At 35.9% G+C, this 21,545-nt stretch overlaps 1 protein-coding gene across 3 annotated transcripts in view; it reads left to right on the top strand.

The window, feature by feature from the left end:
• Nucleotides 1-20,856, top strand: part of Mtx2 (metaxin 2) — a 48,732-nt gene extending 27,876 nt beyond the window's left edge. For all 3 annotated transcript variants that reach the window (XM_038336688.1, XM_038336689.1, XM_038336690.1), the window contains 7 exons: nt 5,472-5,544; nt 11,600-11,676; nt 13,092-13,184; nt 13,641-13,679; nt 14,099-14,224; nt 15,185-15,261; nt 20,413-20,856. In XM_038336688.1, coding sequence (XP_038192616.1) covers nt 5,472-5,544; nt 11,600-11,676; nt 13,092-13,184; nt 13,641-13,679; nt 14,099-14,224; nt 15,185-15,261; nt 20,413-20,584 — 657 coding nt within the window. In that variant the 3' untranslated portion in view covers nt 20,585-20,856. The remainder of the gene's footprint in view (nt 1-5,471; nt 5,545-11,599; nt 11,677-13,091; nt 13,185-13,640; nt 13,680-14,098; nt 14,225-15,184; nt 15,262-20,412) is intronic.
• Nucleotides 20,857-21,545: the final 689 nt, after the last annotated feature.

Genomic DNA, 21,545 nt, shown 5'->3' with positions numbered 1-21,545 from the left:
GGCTGTGGAAGAGCGGTGCTCATACTCATCTGACACTAAGCGGCCACAAAATGGGAATTCATCAACTTTTCCCTTCTTCTGTCCCAAGTCATTGTGGATCTTGACCCCAGGGACACCTCAGCAGAAGTGAGTCCTCGGACACAGTTTGTCTTACAGTACTAATACTGGTAAAGAGCTGAAGGAGAAAGGGAATGATTGATTTTCAACACACATTACTATATAATCTTTTCTAACAAAACAAAAACAAGTAAATAAACATACGGTACTGACAAATTTTTACTTCATAATTTATCAAAATCATGCAGATAAAAGACCTCTCCCTTCAAAATGTTAGTTCCGTCAGTACCTACAGACCATGACTGTCTTTACTACCTATCCTTTATCTACAGTAAGTTCTTGAAAAGTACTGACAAGCTACGATAAGGATTAGCATCTTTTAATTCTCTGATTCCAAAGTTTAGTGCTTTTAATTAAACCCACCTATTAATTAGTGTTTTAAGAAATCAATACTTATACCTATTAATAAAGCAGGCATTGGTTTAGAAAACTAACAGAAAATTTAGCTATTTGTAATCAGAAATCATAACTCAATAAGCAAATAATAAAATATAATAAGAAATACGCTTTATATAGAGCAAATCTGTTACCAAAGCATGAAAATGACATTTAAGAGCACATATGAAGACAGATTACATGAGAGAATAGAACCATCCTTAGTACACACTCTCATAAAAGCTATTACTGCAATATTTAGCTCAACTTTAGATACATCAACATCTGAGAGCTTTGAAAAAATAGATTCTTTATAAAAGCAACCAAAATTAGAATAGAAAAAGATACAGACAGCATGTGCCTATTAAAATTACATATAGATGAAGATAAACCTTAAGGGAAAATTAAGCAAAAGAAGTATAAAGCAGTGAAACATAGAAAAAGACTAATTCTGTAGACCAGGCTGACCTCGGACTCACAGAGACCCGCCTGCCTCTGCCTCCCTGAGTGCTGGGACTAAAGGTGTGCACCACCACTGCCCAGTGGTTTTTAAATTTAATTTAACCATTTTTTTCTCATGCTCCCTTCTGGAATATTGCTAGTATATTTGGCAATAAAGACTTGAAATGTGATGGACATATTATCTGGGATGCTGCTGAGGCATCTCTCCCAGTTTTGTAGATTGTTTTTATAATGTTAATCACTTCCAGATAATGTCAGCTTTTCATGCCTCATTCTCTTATGTACTGGCTACCCATGTTGTTATAAACTCATGCTATCCCGCACCCATTACCCTATCCCACAGAAGTTTGATATTTGTGTTGTATAATAAATGTAATAAATAGACCCTTAGGCACAGGTGCCTCTTGAATATGAAAAAAAGACTAGATTGCCTGAGAAACTGATTTTAAAATTTTGTACAATATTATTAAACTTAAATTTAACCTAATTAGCAACTTGTCACTAGTGATTACCATATTGGACAGCCTGGTTATAAAACATTGGCATAGGATATGCTAAGGAAGTTGTTTCATGGTGTGCTTTCTTTGAGTTGCTTCGGAATTAAGTGTCCAACTGAAGAATAAGAGGTTGAGTTTGCTTATTCATTGTTATAACCAAGACTACATTTTTCTCAGCTAAGAATAAAGATAAATATTTCTACTTCAAATAAAAAACAAAATGTGTTTTTGGTTGATGTTTCATAACTATTATTTGGAGTTTTAGATTAAAATAAAAATGAAGAGCTGGAGATGCCTATGTGGTTAAAAACTCATCCTATTCTTTTAGTTAAGTTCTTAGTGGTGGACGGTTCACATCTACCTGTGACTCAAGCTCTATTGGGATCTGGATCTGTAACCTCTGACCTCCATGGGTACCCTTACACGTGTGCACTGCCTCCCCCATTAAACATATTATAGAAATGTAGAAGGCAAAAGTACTGTTTTGGAACGTCAGTTCCCTTCCATTTTACAGAGAGAGTACAAAAGTACTTAGTTAAGTCAGAGTTTCCTTTCCCTTTGAAGTTTTTACATGTTGAAGATAATCATGGTAATGCTTTGTTTTTTACATTTAATATTTGAGTAGAAGTTCTCTGTAATATCAAGCTTCTTTGTAAACTCTAGATGAATTCAGAAATTACTTCTGAACTACTGATGAAGAATAAATGTGCTTATGTTACAAAATTAATCTTTGTCTAAGAAGAATCATGCCCTCAGTTGAGGTTTGTATGTTGAGTGCCATTAAATTGGTCAAAATTAATTCAGTTTTTTTATTAAAAAGCAAAAATTTGAAGTATAGTTTTGATTGTACTACAATATATTCTGCCTTTTTAAAAATGAACTAAAGTTCTATGGAATATTGATTCTACTATATATATAATTTACTATTGTATGTAGTACAGTTTCATACCATATGTACCATTTTGTATGGTATTGATGGTTGCTAATTAACAGTTGAATATTCAGGTCTTTGAAAAGAACTAAATTATTTCAAACTCTTGCTTTGTTGAAGGCCTTAGTCTCTCCTAGACTTTTGTTCTCAATAAATCTCCCTTCATATTTCACAGTTAATATGAGTACATTCTCATTTTCTTGTGTTTTTTGTGTGTTTACATGTTCATGTTGGAAGCATGTGTGTGGAGATCAGAGGTTGATGTCAGGTGTCACGTTCCGCTTTTTTATTTTTTATTCTATTTTTATTTTGATTCAGGGGCTCACTGTAGTAATCCTAGCAATCCTGAAATGTCTTACGTAGACTAGGCTGATCTTAAATTCAGAGATAGTTCTGCATCTTGAGTTCTGAAATTAAAATCACGGGCCACTGTGGCCATCTCCACCTTATTTTTTGAGAGAGGGTTTCTCACTGAACCTGAAACTCATTGAGTGGCTGGACCAGTGGTCAGGAAGTTCGAGGGCTCTGCTTTCCCTCTTCCTCCTACCCTGAGGTGGAGTTACCCTCTGCTTGGCTTTTTATGTGGAACCCCCGCATCCAAAATCATGTCCTCAAGTTTGATCTGAACTTCACTCACTGAGCTGTCTCCTTGACCCTAGTCTTTTTCCTGTTCCTGAAATCAGTTTGCAGTCACCATCGTTGATCTCTCCCTTCTTTGTGTTACAGTATGAAAGGTTGCTGATAGGTGCTCCTCTCCGCCTTTTCTGTAGTTTCTTCTGATTCTGTCTGTTTCCATCTACCGTGTGCCTTTGGTAGTGTTCAGATGGAGTCCCGGAACTTGCACTTAGTATCTGCTGCTGAGACTTCTCCCACCTCCAGGAAAGGGGAGAATATGGATGGGTGAGGGTAGGGCAGATAACGGTATCTGCCACAGTAAACTCTTGCCCACTTCGATTGGTGTACCCAGATAACATTGCAAAATAAGCAATGTCAAGTGCTTGGCATCAAATACTACAATATTATAAGCCAGTTGAAGGGAAAATGAAGGAGATTGTAAGGAAACCAGCAGAAATACAAAAAAAAAGCAAATTACTTTCTTTGGCTTTTTTTGCTTCTATTATTATTATTATTATTATTATTATTATTATTATTATTATTATACAGATTTTACACCTCCTCCCCTCCTCCCATTTCCCTCCCCCTCTCATTTCTTTGGCTTTCTAAAGCATTCTTTTGCTTGGGGAGATCAGATATACATAAATTACAAAACTTTACTCACGCTGTGAGTAAAGGGGATTTCTTTTTTCAGGGAAGCACATCTACATTTCTAGAGGACTACAATTTTAATTGATGTACTTTTTTATTGTTTTATTTTATTTTGGTGTTTTGAGACAGGGTTTCTCTGTGTAGCTTTGGAGCCTGTCCTGGAACTAGCTCTTAAAGACCAGGCTGGCTTTGAACTCACAGAGATCCGCCTACTTCTGCCTCCCTAGTGCTGGGATTAAAGGCATGTGCCACCATCACCCGGCTTAATTGACATACTTTTAAATTAAAATAGAGAGTTTTATTTTATTTTATTGAGACAGGGTCTTGTAACAAGATAGGGTCTTGTAATGTAACCCAGACTGGCCTGGGACAGTCTTACCTTAGTTTTACAAATGGGTAATTCAGAGTTTTTTTTTAGAATGTTGTTCATGTTCTGTATTGATTTTCAATCCAAAATGGAGAAGGAATCCTAGGAAACAGCTCTTGAGAAATTTGCATTGTGTATAAGCTGGCTGTTCTATCCTTAATTTCAATATATGATAAATAATAGCCTTGCTAATGAAGTAATTTATGGCAACTCACATTTGAATATTTTTATTATAATTTCATCAACTTGTGAAAATAAGAAAAGCTTTTCCCCCTTCTAAAGTGTGTATGGGAATTAGAACTACAGTAACTTAAGGTTTCCCAATAAAATGAATTATCGTGTAGAAAGAACATTGGGAAAGTGTGTAAGAGGAGAAGTCACAAAGCCATGAAAGAGGACTTGGGAACAAACCTGGAGTGTCCCAGGAAATAGTAGATTAGGTAGAATTTTGTATATGTGAATATTTTTTCTGTTTCTTTCTTCGTTTTTCTTTTTTCCCCCCACTTGAGACAGGGTCTCTATGTAACCCTGGCTGTTTTGGAACTCACCATGTAGACCATGCTGGCCTCAAACTCAGAGATCCACCTGCCCGCCGAGTACTGGAACTAAAGGCGTGTGCCACCACACCCAGTTTATATATTTTTTAATCATAAAAAATTCTTCCAAAGCATAAGCTTTTAAGAGAAGACAGCTATAGAACATTCTGGTTTTGCATGTACTGTATCGTAATGTGGGTTTTGGAGGGTGCTCAAACTCAGGTTGTCAGGATTGGGGACAAACATCTTTATTTACTGGGCTCTGGCTCCCAATTTTAAATATGTTTTTAAAGATCTTTTGAGACAGGGCTTTGTTGTGTAGCCTTGGCTGGCCTAGAACTCAGAGATCCGCCTGCCTCTGTCTCCGTAGTGCTGGAATTAAAGGTGTGCACCACCACCTACCAGCCCAATTTATATCTTAATTGATGAATTAGTTAACATAAAAACCACATGTCAGAATTTTGAGGATTACTGAAAAGAACTTTGAGTAGCAGAAATAACATTTTGAATTTTCCAGTATGACGAGAAAGATGGCAATCTGTCAGTGAATAAAAAAATTGAACTATCAGTATCTTAATAAAATTTTGACATTAGTCATCCATTAAAGTTAAAGCAATATGTAATATTGCTTACTTACATAAAGTGATACAAATGTGAATAATTTTTTTCTTAAATATATAGAGTTGTCTTAAGTTTATGTATTGACTAATGACAGATTTTTTTAAAGTAAAATATATTTACTAATGACAGATTTTTTTAAAAAGTAAAATGATAATTTTGTTTGGAAGCTTTAAACTGCTCATCATTTTCCAGTGGAATATTATTGTATGGACTATTTAGGAAAGAAATGAAGAAGGAAGAGTTCTTTTCAAATATGCGTGTATTCTTTCCAGGCTTATTATATTGCTCTTCATTTACAGGCCTTTCTGCAAATGTGTAATCTGCCTGTCAAAGTGGTGTGTAGGGCAAATGCAGAATACATGTCTCCGTCTGGTAAGTGTGTGTTTTCTGTTAATACTGTTTGTTCTTTTGTACTGAGGATTGAACCTAAGACCTTGAACCTGCTAGGTCAGTGCTTTTACCACTGGTTCTAGCCCCCGTTGTCAGATCCTTAGTTTTGTTTTTGCCCCTTTGAAGACTTACCTTCCGATCGTTTTTTTAAAGCATCAGTTATAAGCTTAATCATGAAGGCCTATGTCTACTTATGTCACCTCTGGTCTGAGGTTTTTAACTGGATGTTCAGTACATATGTGATATCAGATTTCCCCAGTCTTATTTATATAGGGCTTTCCTTACCTGAAAACAGATTTTAATGTTAATGAATTTTTTAGCATCTCTGAGCTATCTTTCCTATAGAATAGGTAGAAGAAAAAAGAACGTGAAATAATTAAGTTGTCAACTTTCTTTTTTCTAGTATTTTAAATACTTTTAGTAAAGCTTCACTTTGACTCTTCTAAATGATGACAATGATCTGTATTACATGCTAGTGGATTTAGTGATCAGGATGATGTGGTTAGATGCCAGTAGATCTAACTAGTCTTAAATCAATGAGATTCGAATAAATCATCCAAATGTCTCAAAGCTAATTAAATGTTAAATATAATGTCACAGATTATTTTCATTTTGGTTTTGCTAAAGCAACTACACAGAATCATTCTTTCATGAATAAATGATTGTGTATAATTGACTAGTGTAGGTATGCTATATAGCTTTATATGCATATAAAAATTTGTTAATCTCTTCATTTTGATATGGTGATTATTTAGCTATTAGCTGTGTTTAGCATTTTCTTTTCACCCTTAAGTTTTTAAGGGTGATAATAATTGTTAGACTATCTGTAGATACCCATCCCATAACACTGAAAATTCCATATAAATGTACATTTTTTTTGATTTCTGAATAAACTTTTAGAAAACATTTCTAAGAAAAATTTTCTAGACTTAGAAATCAAATATATTTTGGATTTTTAGAGGTTGCTATGGCTGTGATGAAACACCATGACCAGAAGCAACTTGGGAAGGAAAAAGTTTATTTTGCTTACATAGTTCTGAATCTCAGTCCACTAAGGGAAACCAAAGTAGTAACTCAAACTGGACAGGAACCTGGAGGCAGGAGCTGATGCAGACAATGGAGGAACATTGCTTACTAGCTTTCTCCTCATAGCTTGCTCAACCTGCTTTCATATAGGACCACCAGCACTCAGGGGTTGCATCATCCATAATGTACTTGGCCCTTCCACATCAGTCACTAATTAAGAAAATGCCCCACAGGCTTGCCTATAGCCTGATCTTTCAGAGCAGTCTTAACCCTGAGTGCCATGACCCCTTTCGTGGAAAATAAACAACCCTTTCACAGGGGTCACCTAAGACCATCAGAAAACACAGGTAATTTACATCACAATTCATAAAATAGCAAAATTGCAGTTATGAAGTAGAAACAAAAGTAATTTTATGGTTGGTGGTCACCATAACACAAAGAACTACTATATTAAAGGGTTGCAGTTTAGGAAGGTTGAGAGCCACTGTTATGCATTCAGTTTCTCAGTTGAGATTCTCTTATCTCATTTGATTCTAGCTTGCAACAAGTTGACATAAAAATTAGCTGGCTCAGATGCTAATGTAAACTATGGAATTCTGTTGAAATATATTGTATCTTCACTGTCTTTTTCTTTGTCATATAAGGAATTTGGTTTATACCTACTGTCTTAGGGTTTCTCTGGCTGTGAAGAGACACTATGACCATAGCAACTCTTATAAAGGGAAACATTTAATTGGGTGACTTAAGTTTCAGAGGTTTAGTCCATTATCATCATGGTGGGACATGATGGCATGCAGGCTTGGTGCTGGAGCTGCTGAGGAGGAGATGCTTCTTGATCAGCAGGCAGCAGGAAGTTATCTGAGACACTGCGCATGGCTTGAGCATATGAGACCTCAGAGCCCACACCACAGTGATACACTTCCTCCCTTTGAAGGCCATTCCAACACCAACAAAACCACACTTTCTAATGGTGCCATTCACCATGAGCTTTTGGAGGCCAATTACATCCAAACTAGCACTCCTACTTATAAAATGATTAGTAATTTAACACTGAAGATAAGTGGCAAGAAGTGATGTAGTTTGTCATGTATTTAAGTTATTGTGCTTATATAATTATGGATTAGCTTCATTTTACACACTCTGAGAAGCAAACAGCTTTCTCTAAAATGTTAGAGAAATATGTAGTATTTTCACATTTATTGCCATGCTCTCAGGCCTTTTTACTAAGATTTATACTTCATCTTGTCTCAAATTAGTATTTTCCTTTATCATGATTGGGAGTGATAAGTGCAAAATTTCCTTAAAAATCTGCCTACTTAATATTATAATTTTTTTTGAGACAAGGGCTCACTGTTTTAGGGTTTCTGTAGCTATGAAGAGACACCATGACCATGGTAACTCTTATAAAGGAAAACATTTATTGGGGCTGGCTTGCAATTTCAGAGATTTATCCATTATCATCATGGCAGGACACGGTGGCGTACCAGGCATAGAGTTCTACATCTGGATATATAGGTAGCGGGAAGAGGCAGTGAGCCACTGGACACACTTCCTCCAGTAAAGCCCATTTTCATTCAAACCACCACACTCACTATATTTCTTTGGCTGTTCTGGCACTCTCTGTGTAGACCAGGCTGGCCATGAACTCATAGAGACACTTGTCTCTGCCTTCTGAGTGCTGGGATTAAAGGAATGTGCTACCATACTCAGCTGGTATGGGTTTCTGAAACAGAACATAGGACAGTTAGAAAACATTTTGGCTAATAGTTAGGAAGTCATTAATCCTGTTCGTTTGTCTGTTACTATTTCCTTGGGCAGTTCTACTCTTCTTTTAACTTCTTTACATGAGCTTCTCAGACAAGATGACATTTAAGTTTCTAGCTGTCAGTCTCTGAATATACAGACTTACTTGACAATATGTTATTGCTTTCTTTAGAAAAAAAAAAGAAAAATAGGGCTAGGGAGATGATTCTCTATTTACAGTCCACCCCTGAGGCCCAGTGTTCAGATCTTCAGCACCCACACAAAAATCTGGGCATGCCAGTATCTGCCTGGGTTGGAAGCTGTGAACCCCCAGATCCTGAATTTCTTGTAAACAACTTGTTTTCCCCTGATCTGAGTGCCCACAGCTGCTCTGAGCATGAGACCCTCAGGAGTCCCTGATGGCAGAGTGGTTTCTGGTGCGTTTGACTGGGGCGTGGCTATCTCTATATAAGCTGCCCCTGAACACAATAAAGGGGGCATTCTTGGAGCATTCTGGCTTCAAGGATGACCTGTGTCTCTGTCTGTGAGTCTTTGTGTGTTTCAATCTCCAGCCCCTTGCCCGGCTCACGAACTGTATGGTGGTGCACAGAGAGCAGACAGGCGTGGTGCGCTGCATGCCTACAGTCCAGGGCTAGGAAACAGCGACATGCCAGTCTAGCTAATCCTGGAGCTCTGAGTCCAGTGAGAGACTCTGTTTCCAAAGTCAAAATAAGATGGAGACAGACTGGGGGAAGAATGACAAAGGACACTAATGTCATATCAACTTCTGCTGATGCATACCCATACCTGCATAGGTGAATGCACCTGTACACATGTGTGCATGAGTGCGTGTGTGCACGTACACACACACACACACACACAGAGAGAGAGAGAGACACATAAAAAATATGATCTGGAGTAACGTGTAAAATGAGAATCAACACGCAGTTCTATTTGATGCAGAGAACTGTCTCTGTGCTTTTGCCTGATAGCTACAGTAAAGACTGCACAGTGACTGTAGTTAACCTGGTAAGAAGGAAAGGATCATTCACTTATTGCTTCTTTATCTTACTCTATCTCTTTATTGAATGTATTTGCATATTCAGTTGACTAGCCACATTATTTCTATGCTTTATTACCTACAATGCTTAATTTGTGTGTGGGGGGGGGGTAGGTGAGGAGTATCACACACAGAGGCCAGAAGTTAATATGTCTTTCTTTGTAGCTCTCAGCCTTTTGTTGGTTTATTTTCTTTTGAAATAAGATCTCTCTGAACCAGTAGTTCACCATTTGGCTAGACTAAGAAGCCAGCCCCTGGGATCTTTGTGTTTCCTTCATTTAGCGCTAAGGAACAGAGCTCTTGGCCTTTTATGAGGGTCCTTGGAGTCTGCATTGAAGCCCTCGTGCTTGTGCAGCCAGCACTTAGTCTTCAGCTCAGCCCCAATTTAATATATTTTCAAGAAGACAAAGTACTCCTCTGTAAGAGTTAGAAACTAATTGAAAAATGGAAATATTCTGGTTCTGAAAATGTTATTCTGAAGAAGTGGCTCAGTGATTAAGAGCTTGTGCACCTCTGGTGAAGGACCCGAGTTCAGTTCTCAACACCGTGTCAGGTGGCTCACAGCCACCTATAACTCCAGTTCCGATTCCTTTGGCTTCTGTAGATACTGTTGTTTATGTGTGCACGTGTGCATGCACTCACACACACACACACATCAAATAAAATCTTAAATGTCATCTCTCATAATACCCATTAGTCTAGGCATGAAACAGTTTTTTTTTTCTCAAAATCTCAGATGACCTGTATTTACTCTAATAAAGTTTTTTTTCCCAAGTTAAAACCAAATAACAATATAACTTAATGTTTATCCAGTTTAGCTTGTTTGTTTTTTGAGATTTATAAAGCAGTAAAAGGAATGCACCATTGGTAGTAGGGAAATAAAAATACATCTCTTGAGTGTTGTGTTCCCAAAAGCTCTCTTTTCTTTGTAGTGTTATCCCATAGATGCAGATGAAGCTTTTATTGGTGCCAGGCACCTCATCCATTACCCTCAGGCTGACTGAATTAGAAGTTTTGAATAAACGGAAAAGTAGTAGGCAGAAGCCTGCTGTTAGTGTGAACTCTGGTTGAACTAAATCATCCTTTCACATTTGGAGTGAGCTAGCTTGCTATTCAGAGACTTTTTTCTTTATCTCTAATAATTTTATTAAGCATTAATGTTTATTAAAATGGAATATTACTCTCTAATGTGGCATTTATTTAAAGACACCAGTTTCTTTTTCTCTCTTTCCCTTACTCTCCCCACTGAGGTGTGAACCCACGGCCTCCTGCTGTTCAAGCACTGGAGCTATAAGTTGAGCTATGTCTCTTAGTGTTACCATTTTCAAAAGCTTACTGTTTGTTCTTTTTCCTCTTGTGTATTGGGAACATAACTCTAAGTAGAACACCCTCTAAGGTGGTACATTCTTTGAGTCCAAGACATTTATTCATCATCATTACTCGTTAAGAATACTGACATCAGTGGGTATCAGATTTAAAATTAGAAAGCATAAAAGAAAAAATTTGAAGACTACCTTTCCCAGCACTCAGGAGGCAGAGACAGGTGAATCTCTGGGTGTTTGAAACCAGCATGGTCTACAAAGTGAGTTTCAGGTCAGCCAAGATTACACACACTGAGACCCTGTTTCAAAAAACAAAAACAAAACCCCACCATCAACAACAACAACAAAAACACTTTTCAGTATAGATACAGGTTTTGTGCTGTACCCTGAAGAGAAATCCCAGTTAAATTTCTTTGGACGTTTTCAGTGATCTTGAACTAGTGTCCTGACTTGGGCCATGTGAATTATTATTAATCTTATTTAGTGTTCTGAAATGAGAACGTGATGACTAGTTGATATATCTAGGCAAGAACTCTAAAAGTGAATCTGCTTGTTCTTTCCCTCCCTTTGTAGTAATTTGATTTCTGTGAGTTTTACTTTGGGGGCTGTGTTTGATCTTCAAATCCTGCCGTGGCCTTCTGAGTTTGGGATTCCAGCATGTGCTGCTTATACTTAGCTCTTTTATTTTAAAATTTATTGGCAATCATTGCTTAAAATTTGTAGACTTTAGCAGATGTTTGTGGCTGTCATTTGGAAAATTACAATTTTATAACATTTCTTTATGAATAAAACAAACCTGAGTTTCTTGTTAACTTTTTTATTTTTTACTAGCACAAACTTTAATTTACTGAAACTGTTTTCTTACATCTTTTCTCCTCCTCAACAGGAAAAGTACCTTTTATTCATGTGGGAAATCAAGTAGTGTCAGAACTTGGTCCTATAGTCCAGTTTGTTAAAGCCAAGGTAATGGAAAAAATAGAAAATGCATTTGACCATTTTCATTGATTTGAACCTAGCTTAATGAAATGCTGATGTAAATTATTAGAAAATATTTCTGAACTATAAGTTGGGTTCTGTTTCATAATGTAAATCAATAGCAAAGATGTAGGTTGATTTTCTTTTTTCTAATATAGGGAAATGAGAATTTCTGTCTTAAATGAACCTTTTAAGTTCTTAAGAACTTTGAGAAGGAAGATAGATATAGAATATGTTTTGAAGTCGAAAGTATTAGGTTTCTTACTTGGCAGTCAGTAGTTCTGTTCATTTGTTTAATTTGGATTTTAACTGTTAAGAAACACTGTTATTAGCCAGGCAGTGGTGGCACACGCCTTTAATCCCAGCACTCAAGAGGCAGAGGCAGGCAGATCTCTGTGAGTTCGAGGCCAGCATGGTCTGAGAGCTAGTTCCAGGACAGGCTCCAAAGCCACAGAGAAACCCTATAAGAACAACAACAAAAAAGCAACACTTTCATTCTTAGGGCAGCATTCTTGCAGACCTTTATATAGACAGAAAACCAGATCATACTATTATGTGTTATTTTATCCTTTAAAATGATTCCATATTAATGACTATACACAGATACATATCTTAAAAATGGTTACATGGTTTTCTGTTGTGTTTCATGTATTATATAGTTTTTAAATGAGCATTGGGACATTGACCTTTTATATTGCTATTTATAAGTATTAAAATGAATTTTCTTTTGCAGAAACCTCTGTATACTTATTTTATAAAGATAAATTCCTAAGCCAGGCATGGTGATGCACACCTTTAGTCCCAGCACTCTGAAGGCAGAGGCAGGCGAGTCTCTGTGAATTTGAGGCCAGCTTGGTCTACAGAGTGAGTTCCAGACCAGCTGAGGCTACATACTAAGACTCTGTCCCAAACAAAGCAAACAAAAAGATAAATTCCTGAAAGTGTTATTAGGATGCTTTGACATACATCTTTTAATAAGTAGAGCAGATCATCAGATTTAGATAGGAGCTATTCTGTTTTATGTCTCTCCATTGTTACTTTTGACTTTGTCTTTTCCCCATGTCATTAGCTATTTTCCCCCATCTTTGCCCATTTTATAAGTAGCACATGTTTAACATTTATTTTGTTTTTAAGGTTTATGCCTGAAAAATACAAGGTTTACTACTAACCATTTTGTTTTCTCCTTTATGAAATAATTCATTCTGTAATTTTGTCTATTGAAAATACATGTATATACTGACAAATTAATACTACTTAGTAGTGACTGAATATTAGCTATAAGCATTTTGGAAATTAATCCATTGGACATTTACATACTATATTACTTGTGATAGAAAGATAACTGAAAGATTATTGTATATTTAATATGATGCTCTTTTAAAATTTTTTTAAATTCTCTTTAGGGCCATTCTCTTAGTGATGGGTTGGATGAAGTCCAAAAAGCAGAAATGAAAGCTTACATGGAATTAGTCAACAATATGCTGTTGACTGCAGAGGTATAAGATTATAATGCTTGAAATAAAGTACTCTTGTATAATTTGCATTCTTATATAAACTTTCCTTACAGTCTACTGTAAAGCCATCGAGAAGCTGGACTCAGGCTGGGGGGGGTCGTTATCTATAAACAAGCTTCCGGATATCTCCAGCTCTGGTGTCGCACTGAAGGAGTGAGTCTTGTCTACTCACTGTTTCACGTTGGGCTTTTGCAGTTTATTTTAACAATACCCATACAATGCTGCTGTACATATGTACAAACATGTGTTCTGTACATAAGAAATATTTTCTGTAAAGACTGCTGATAAATTTGATAGTTCTGTCGCAGTGAATTAGCCAAGAAGAAAGAAGCTCGTATATTTGATTTACAAAGTTGTCTTTTTAGGAATTACTGCAGCAAGAAATAAGTTTGACCCTTTTCTGTTTGATAGTTTCAGTGACTCTTCTTTTGTTCCTAGCTGTATCTCCAGTGGTGTGATGAAGCTACAGTCGGGGAGGTGAGTGGTTCTGCAGCATTTATCTTAATTAAAATTTAATGAGAAAACACTTTTGCTCAGAATCGCAAGTCCCTGCTCATAAATGAAACATTGTGGTTTATACCATTAGTGATACAGTTTTTCACTTACTTTAATTTTGCTTGCACATACATTTTAGGGAAGCCATGTGTCATTGTTTGATAGAACTGGTTGTAAAGTACATAAAAGTTTATATATTTTTAAAGGGAATGGTTTAAAATTTTAATTTTTTATGTTGTAAGATATATATATATATATATATATATATATTTTTTTTTTTTTTTTTTTTTTTCCAGATTGCTTTATATATGCACTCCGGGAATACATTTTAGAATTCTGTTTGTAAAAATGCATTGTTTTTTAGGAAAGATGCTGTGTTTCACAAAGTGTTTTTGCTTTAGATTACTCATGCTAGGTATGGCTCCCCTTACCCTTGGCCTTTGAACCACATTTTGGCCTATCAGAAGCAGTGGGAAGTCAAACGTAAGATGAAAGCTATCGGATGGGGTAACAAGACTCTGGACCAGGTCAGTACAGATCGAAGTTAACAAAAGGATCTCTTCCTATGCATTAAAATGGCATAGTTTAAAGAATAATCTCAGTGTAATATTGTAACGTAAACAGCAAAATACTTGATATCCTTTCTCTCTCGTGACGTACTTATACTTCTCTATGAAAGTCGCCTGTGCCTGTGCGGCCTAAGTGACAAGTAATTTCTGAGATCCTGCCACCTCAGACTTGCTCCTTTTCGTTTGCAGAATATTTTCTAGATGTCTAAGTAATACTGTCTTCAAATGGGATCATATTCTGCCTGCTATTCTATAACTTGATTTTTTCTCCTCCTAAACAGCATACTATTGCAATCTTTTGTCAATAAATAGATCTGCAGCATCAGATCTTTAAAAAGCTTTATTAAGTACAGTACTTAACTGGCTTTACTTGAAGGGGGTTGTTTTAAGTTTACCAAAGTAACAAAAACATTAAAAATGTAATTTTCAAGGTCTTGAGGTTAAACATCAGTCATTTAAGCTAACTGGTGATCTTTTTTTTCTCTCCCTGATTTCTAGCTAGACATCATGCTGATGTGTGCTACAGGGGGGTTAGCAAGTAACTGGATAGAGTAAGTGAGGTCAATCTCCAGCACTTTCTAGTATGTCATTTTTATGAAGTAGACTCCCCTCACCCCTTAAAATATAAGCAAAATCATTGAATATATGGTCTCAGGAAAACATTGTTTAGAGAATTAAATTTTGAGAGAAAAACTTTTTGTTAAACAGTGATCTTTATCAGTAACTTAAATTGTATTTAATGGGTTTTCATTAATTCCCATTAACATCAAAAGCATTACTTATGTCATGTATAAGGTCTGTGGTCTTAAAAATTTAAACTGAGTCTGTTTTTGTTATGAACTGGGATATAGAGTCTTACATACTTTTTATGTTTTTGTTAATTTGGCTACTTTTCTCTTTGGTTCACTACCTGCATAGGTCTTAGAAGATGTGGACCAGTGCTGTCAAGCCCTTTCCCAAAGACTGGGAACACAGCCTTACTTCTTCAATAAGCAGTAAGATGTTTTATTCTTGTGGGAATGGCTTTGCTTGACATAGAGGTTTCAGATGTCTTTTATCACAGAGCTATTGTTCTTTTCAAGAAGGACACATATCTCTGCTCTTCTTGTTATGTCCAGGAAAGGGCTCCAGCCCCTGTGGTCATGGCATTGATGTTGCAGCTTTCTGTCCACAGGTTTTATTTTCAAGTAGCAAGATACATTACAGGGGACTATATATATGTAATCTGTAAATATATATGTATATGTAATATATAAATATATAGAAAAGACTTGTTTTTTAAAATTCATTTTTGTACTCATTAAACATTTATTCCTCTCTTGACTGTGAGGCATAGTGCTGCTTAACATAGAACTAAGATTTCTAAAGTCTAGTCCTTGTAATTGAGTTTTCTTAAGATCAGTCATGTAAATCAGTCAGTTTTTGTATGATTTGACAAAGATTTTGATATAGTTTAGAGTGCTGTAAGACGTACAAAATATTAAAATCTTAAACTTTCAAGTACAACAACACAAATATGCTGCTAATATAGCCCCAATCTGTAGTGTAAGATGCTTGAAGACCAGGAGAGTCATTAATAACAAGCAGAATACTGCCAGAAGGACAAGAACTGTTTATCCTTTTAAATGAAAATATCGTAAATACAGATATTAAGGAGTATAGATAAAATATATGTATATATGTAAATTGAGTAATGCATATTCTATTAACAAGAGTTTAAAAATTTAACGCTAATTATATTTTTTAATTAAAAAGGTTCATTAAAAGGGCAAAGATTTTTTTTTATTAAAAATTATAACTAGGGAGGAGGTTTAAGACAGTGTTTCCTGTGTATCCGTGACTGTCCTGGAACTTATTCTGTAGACTAGACTGGCTTTGAACTCAGAGATCCAGCTGCCTCAGTCTCCTGAGTGCTCTGATTAAAGGCATGTGTCATCACTGCCTGGCAAAAATAATAATTTTCATATATTGAAAGTGATTGTTCAATTATGTGATATAGTATAGATAAGCTTAAATTAGTATTTTCATCTCAATGACTTTCTTAAGGCTATTTTTTTCTTGGCTTATTATTAGAAACACTGTATTTTAGGTTGATACTACTTTTTCATGTGCTTTTATGTGTATGGTATGCATGCATGTGTGTGTTCCCATATGTAAATGTGTATAGGTGTGTGCCTGTGGAAGCCTGAGGTTGATGTCAGGAACCTTCCTCGATTGCTTTATTCTTTTGAAGAAGTGTCTGTAAGGTCTATTATCAAATTCAGAGCCTGTTGATAGGGCTGCTTCCTGCAGAACCAGAAGAGGCCATTGGACCCATGGAGCTGGAGTTTAAGGGCAGTTACGAGCTGTGATGCGGGTGCTGGGAACCAAACCCAGGTCCTTTGAAAGAGCAGCCAGTGCTCTAAACCATGGAGCCATCTCTCCAGCTCCAATAATTAAAAAAATTATTCTATTCCATTTTAAATTCTTGTATATGATTGGGTATGTACTTGTGAGGAGGCCAGAGTCCTGAGGGGGTTAGTGGTGACTGTGAGCTGTGACACGGTGCGGGAGTGAAGCACAAGTCCTCCACGAGCCTTATAGGCTGTGGTTTCTGCTCTCGTAGACACCATCTCCTGTAGCCATACCACACATACTTTGTATTAAAACTGAATATAACAATTTAGAAATACTTTAGTTATATCATTTTGTAACAGAAGTAATATAGAACTACATATATAACATATACATCTCAGGTTATATAAAATTATTTTAAAATTAAAAATTGGGACTTGTTAATCTCTGAAGCAAAAAGCCTACAGGATTCATCAGATCCTGGAAGTTACAGCTTCTACAATTACATTGTCTTTCTATTCTTTAGTCCCTAACACAAAGACACACACCCAGATGTTAGTATATGTAGTTCTTTTTCTTTCTGGTATTGAATTCTTACTAGTGCTAAAGTTGAGAGGGCTGTGTTTCATTGTTTGAAGTGCATTATTGTTTACCAGTGAGTGATTTTTGTTACACATACATGCTGTCTCTTGGGGCGGGCAGGAGAATAATTTTTAGTTAAAGTCCTTGTCAATGCGTTGATAACTTTTGGTATGTGATTTAGAGAAAAATTAAAGATATTACTTTTGTTAAGTTGTATTTAAACTTACAAAAGAAAATGAAATTTAGACAGTTGTAAAACAAGACATGCTTTTGATGTTTAAGATATAAACATTCAAAAATTTTACCTAATGTGATACTTAGGCAGATAAATTTTTTATTAATAATTAGATTGAAGAATATAATTTTTAATTTTGCCTATCCTTTTTATTTAATTTTTGGAGATAAGGCTATTACTGTGTAGTCCTGGAATTTGCTGTGTAGCTCAGGCTGACCTCAAACCTCTGCTCAATGTTGCTTAGTCTCCCAAGTGCTAGGATTACGGGTGTATACCACATGTCTGTCTGTCCTTCATTTAATCAGTATTAAATGGAAAGAATCTACCTTTAGAAAAAGATAACTTGTACTTTTATTTTGCTGTGGCAAAACTTTTTTAATTTATCTGTGGCAGAAGTCATTTTTTTCATGAGACATGGTTTCTTAACTAGTAAGGTACTGGCTTAAGATACATAGATTAGATTCTAATTAGAAGCCTTGAATTGTACCCTTGGCTGTCACGTATACTAAACAGTGACAGATTCTCTTTTCCTTTGTATCCTACTCTTACTTCCTAAAATTAAAACCAACTTTGGTTGCTACTGGAGATATTGAGAAAAAACTTTTAAAAGAAACCAAATGGAAAGAAGAAAAAAGTTTTGTAACAAGAACAGTAATTGAGAAAAAAGACAGAAAGGGCCTTGAGTTTCATATTTAGTAGCAGTTTAAAGCTCACTGTTGTGTGCATGTGTGTGCAGGGATCATGTGTACTGTGACACATGCGTGGAGGTCAAAGCCCAGCTTCTGGGAGTTGGTTCTTTCCTACAATGTGGGCCCAGGGATTGAGATTGTATTATCGGGAAGCCAGTGCCTCTACCTGCTGAGCCATCTCGATGGCTTGTGTAATTCAGTTGTTGTTGGTTTGTCCTTGTCTTTCATAAGAGCTGTAGGTTTTCTGAATTGGTTGCTTATCTTTTGGCATAATTTACATTTTGTAAAGTTGGTACTTTTATGAGCATGGTTTTGAGTTTAAAAAAAATATATATTGTTGCATAACCACAAGTGTACTTTATTTTACAAAACTTAAATTATTATGTATGTGTTGGTGGAGTACAAGTGTGTAGGTCAGAGGACAACTTGGAGAAGCTGGTTTTCTCCTTCTACCATGTGAGTTCCTGGGATAGAACTCAGGTCACCAAGCTGGGCAGCAAGTGCCTTACCCCTGCTGAGCCTTCTTTCCAGCCTCACAAGTACTTTTTAAAAGGAAGGAATTGTGGGAATTGATAATTTGTAAAAGTCAGAATCAGTTAACATGAGTCACTGAAATTTGTAAGGATTGCAGAGAATGCTTTTAATCTTAGTACTTGGGAGGTAGAGGCAGGTGGATTTGTGAGTTTGAGGATGAACTGGTTTATATAAAAAATTTTGGGCCAGCCAGGACCATACAAGTAGACATTCTCTTAAATTTTATGGATTATAAAAAATGTGTTTTGATAATGTATGTGCTTTGTTTGGTTTAGCTGTTGTATCCTACTTCCCAACGGTTCTCAAAAGCAACTTTAAGTAACTGTCTTAATGTAACAGTTTTTGTATGCTTATTTTTATGTATAAATTTATATCCATATATAAGTCCATAAAACTTTGGAGTTATATGAGTATATACTTTTAGCATTTGACATTTTGATCTCTTCAGAGTACTTCTGACCCACCTTAACTTGAGCACAGATTCACTGTTGACCTTATTCAGAGCCTTCATTTATTGATAAAGAATGCCCAGCCATATAAGAAGTGAGGGATGATTGACATAAATGTGTATTAAGAAAACCAGTCCCCACTTGTAAGATAGATATCTCTTTTTAAGACATATTAGGGTTGTAGGACAGTTAGTGTTTATATTACTCTAGTGAAGACCTTAACTCTGCATTTATCTCCTTGTGTTCTTGGCTCTTTGTAAGGATCTGCTTGTTATTGATTTCTTCATTTATGATGAAAAAATTATGGTGCTATTAAGTCCAAGGACTCTTCTTATTTAAAAAGAAATGCAACCCTTTGACTACCTACTTAAACATGACCACAGAGTACACATTTCCATTTCATTTTATTTTTAGACAAGAATTGGTGTATAACCCAAGATCACCTTCAATTTACAATATCACTGACTAAGCCTGAGTACTGCAGTTAGAGGCAGGTGCAGGTTGTACATCTCATATCCTACAGTGTACTTCTCTTCCTGCCTTCATGTCCTCAGCCAGCCCTGGAGACTGCAGACACTGGACTGAGGTCTAGAGCTATAAAGATTCAGGCAGTGCTTGCTGCTTTTGAAACTTACGGACCCTGGGGAGGGAAACAGTTCAGTGAGTGCATCTTTACTGTAGTGTAAGACACATAATCACCTTTTTATTGACTCTTGTAATGGGCACATGGAGAACCTGCTCTGTGTGTGTGTGTGTTTGCACACATGTGCAAGTGCACACATTCACACTTGTGTTTCCATGTCTTAGAATATCTTTTTTTTAATCTCTAGCATAGTTTCTGCCACACTGGAAACATTATATATATATATATATATATATATATATATATATATATATATATATATATATATATATATATTATGTGTTTGTGTGTGTGTGATTAAAATAATAAATTTAGGAATAGGGAGATGGCTCAGTGGTTAAGAGCACTAGCTGCTCTTCCAGATGACCTGTGTTCAATTCCTAGCACCTACATGACAGCTCACAACCACCTGTAACTCCACTTCCAGGGGATTGAACACCCTCATACAGACATTCATGCAAGAACCAACGTTCGTGAAATAAAAAAAAAAATTAAAAATGAATGCAATTAATGTTATCTTTTTCATGTTCTGTAAATGAAAAAAATTTCCATCAAGTTGTGGTAGGATTTATTTCTGTGACTTTTTCCTTTCAAATTGATGAATAAAATGTTCTTTAAAAAAGAATGCTTTCTAATGTAAAAATGAGGTGCCTTAGGTTCTTTCATCTTTATTTTTTTAGACCTACTGAACTTGATGCTTTGGTGTTTGGCCATTTGTACACCATTCTCACCACACAGCTGACCAGTGATGAACTTTCTGAGAAGGTGAAAAACTATAGCAACCTCCTTGCATTCTGTAGAAGAATTGAACAGCATTATTTTGAAGACCGGGGTAAAGGCAGGTTGTCGTAGAGTTGTATGTCAATTGTTATTATAAAAAAATCTAGCTTTTGAAATATGAATTACTTGAACAGTATAATAAAAGTTTCAGAATTTCAAAACCAAAACCACTTTTTTGAAACCTCAGAAATTTGCATAATGTCATATACATGTTCTTTGTGCTGTTTGTGTCTACCTTCATTTTGAGTTGTTTGATTTGTTACATTGTATTCTATATCTTGACATTTTATTTCTTTATGAGCATATAAAAATAAACCTCAAGCAACTGTGGTTGTTTCATTTACTGTCTTTGGCTACTCAGTGAACTTACGTAGAATAAACAGTTCTCTAAGGAAAGCACTTGATGTGTGCATTGAGACTATGGAGCACATGGGGAAAGTGGCCCTGGGAGAGTTTTCTTTACCAGTGTGCCCAGAAAGTGCAGTGACTATGGGCCATCCAGTGAGGCACACACTGAACAGTCTTCATTCCTGAATTGAATTGGAGGAATGTTTCTTTAGGGCAGGATGGATTGAAAGAACTATTTTATGAGGATGAGAACTTCTTGAATTTTTTTTATTCTTTTATTTTGGTGAGGGGGTAGTTTTTATAGGAGTAGGGATGGGAATTCATATACAAAACTAAGGATTATCTATCGTCATCCCTCATAGTAGTGGTGCTGTAAAAAACGAGCTGTCAATCTGTTTACATGTCGAGAGTGATAGTTATTTGGTACTGTCTGCTTATTCTTTACCAAACATTTCCAACTCAGTTAATCTTCACAGAACACTTAATGATAATTATCACCAGTTTACAAAAGAGGAAATGAAGTCATTTTTAAAATATTCATATATGTGTACAAATAGTTTAGTCTATGCATCCCCTACTCCTCTAGTACTTCCCCTTTCCCCACATATATCCCATAACTTACTGAAAGTTTTTTTGCAACCTAAGTCAAATTACTCATGTTTGTGAGGTCATTCAGTGTGGGTTG

This window comes from Arvicola amphibius, chromosome 7 (assembly GCF_903992535.2).
Source record: "Arvicola amphibius chromosome 7, mArvAmp1.2, whole genome shotgun sequence".
Taxonomy (NCBI): Eukaryota; Metazoa; Chordata; class Mammalia; order Rodentia; family Cricetidae; genus Arvicola; species Arvicola amphibius.
Note: the sequence above shows the minus strand (reverse complement) of the source record. Positions and strands in the feature narration are given on the sequence as shown.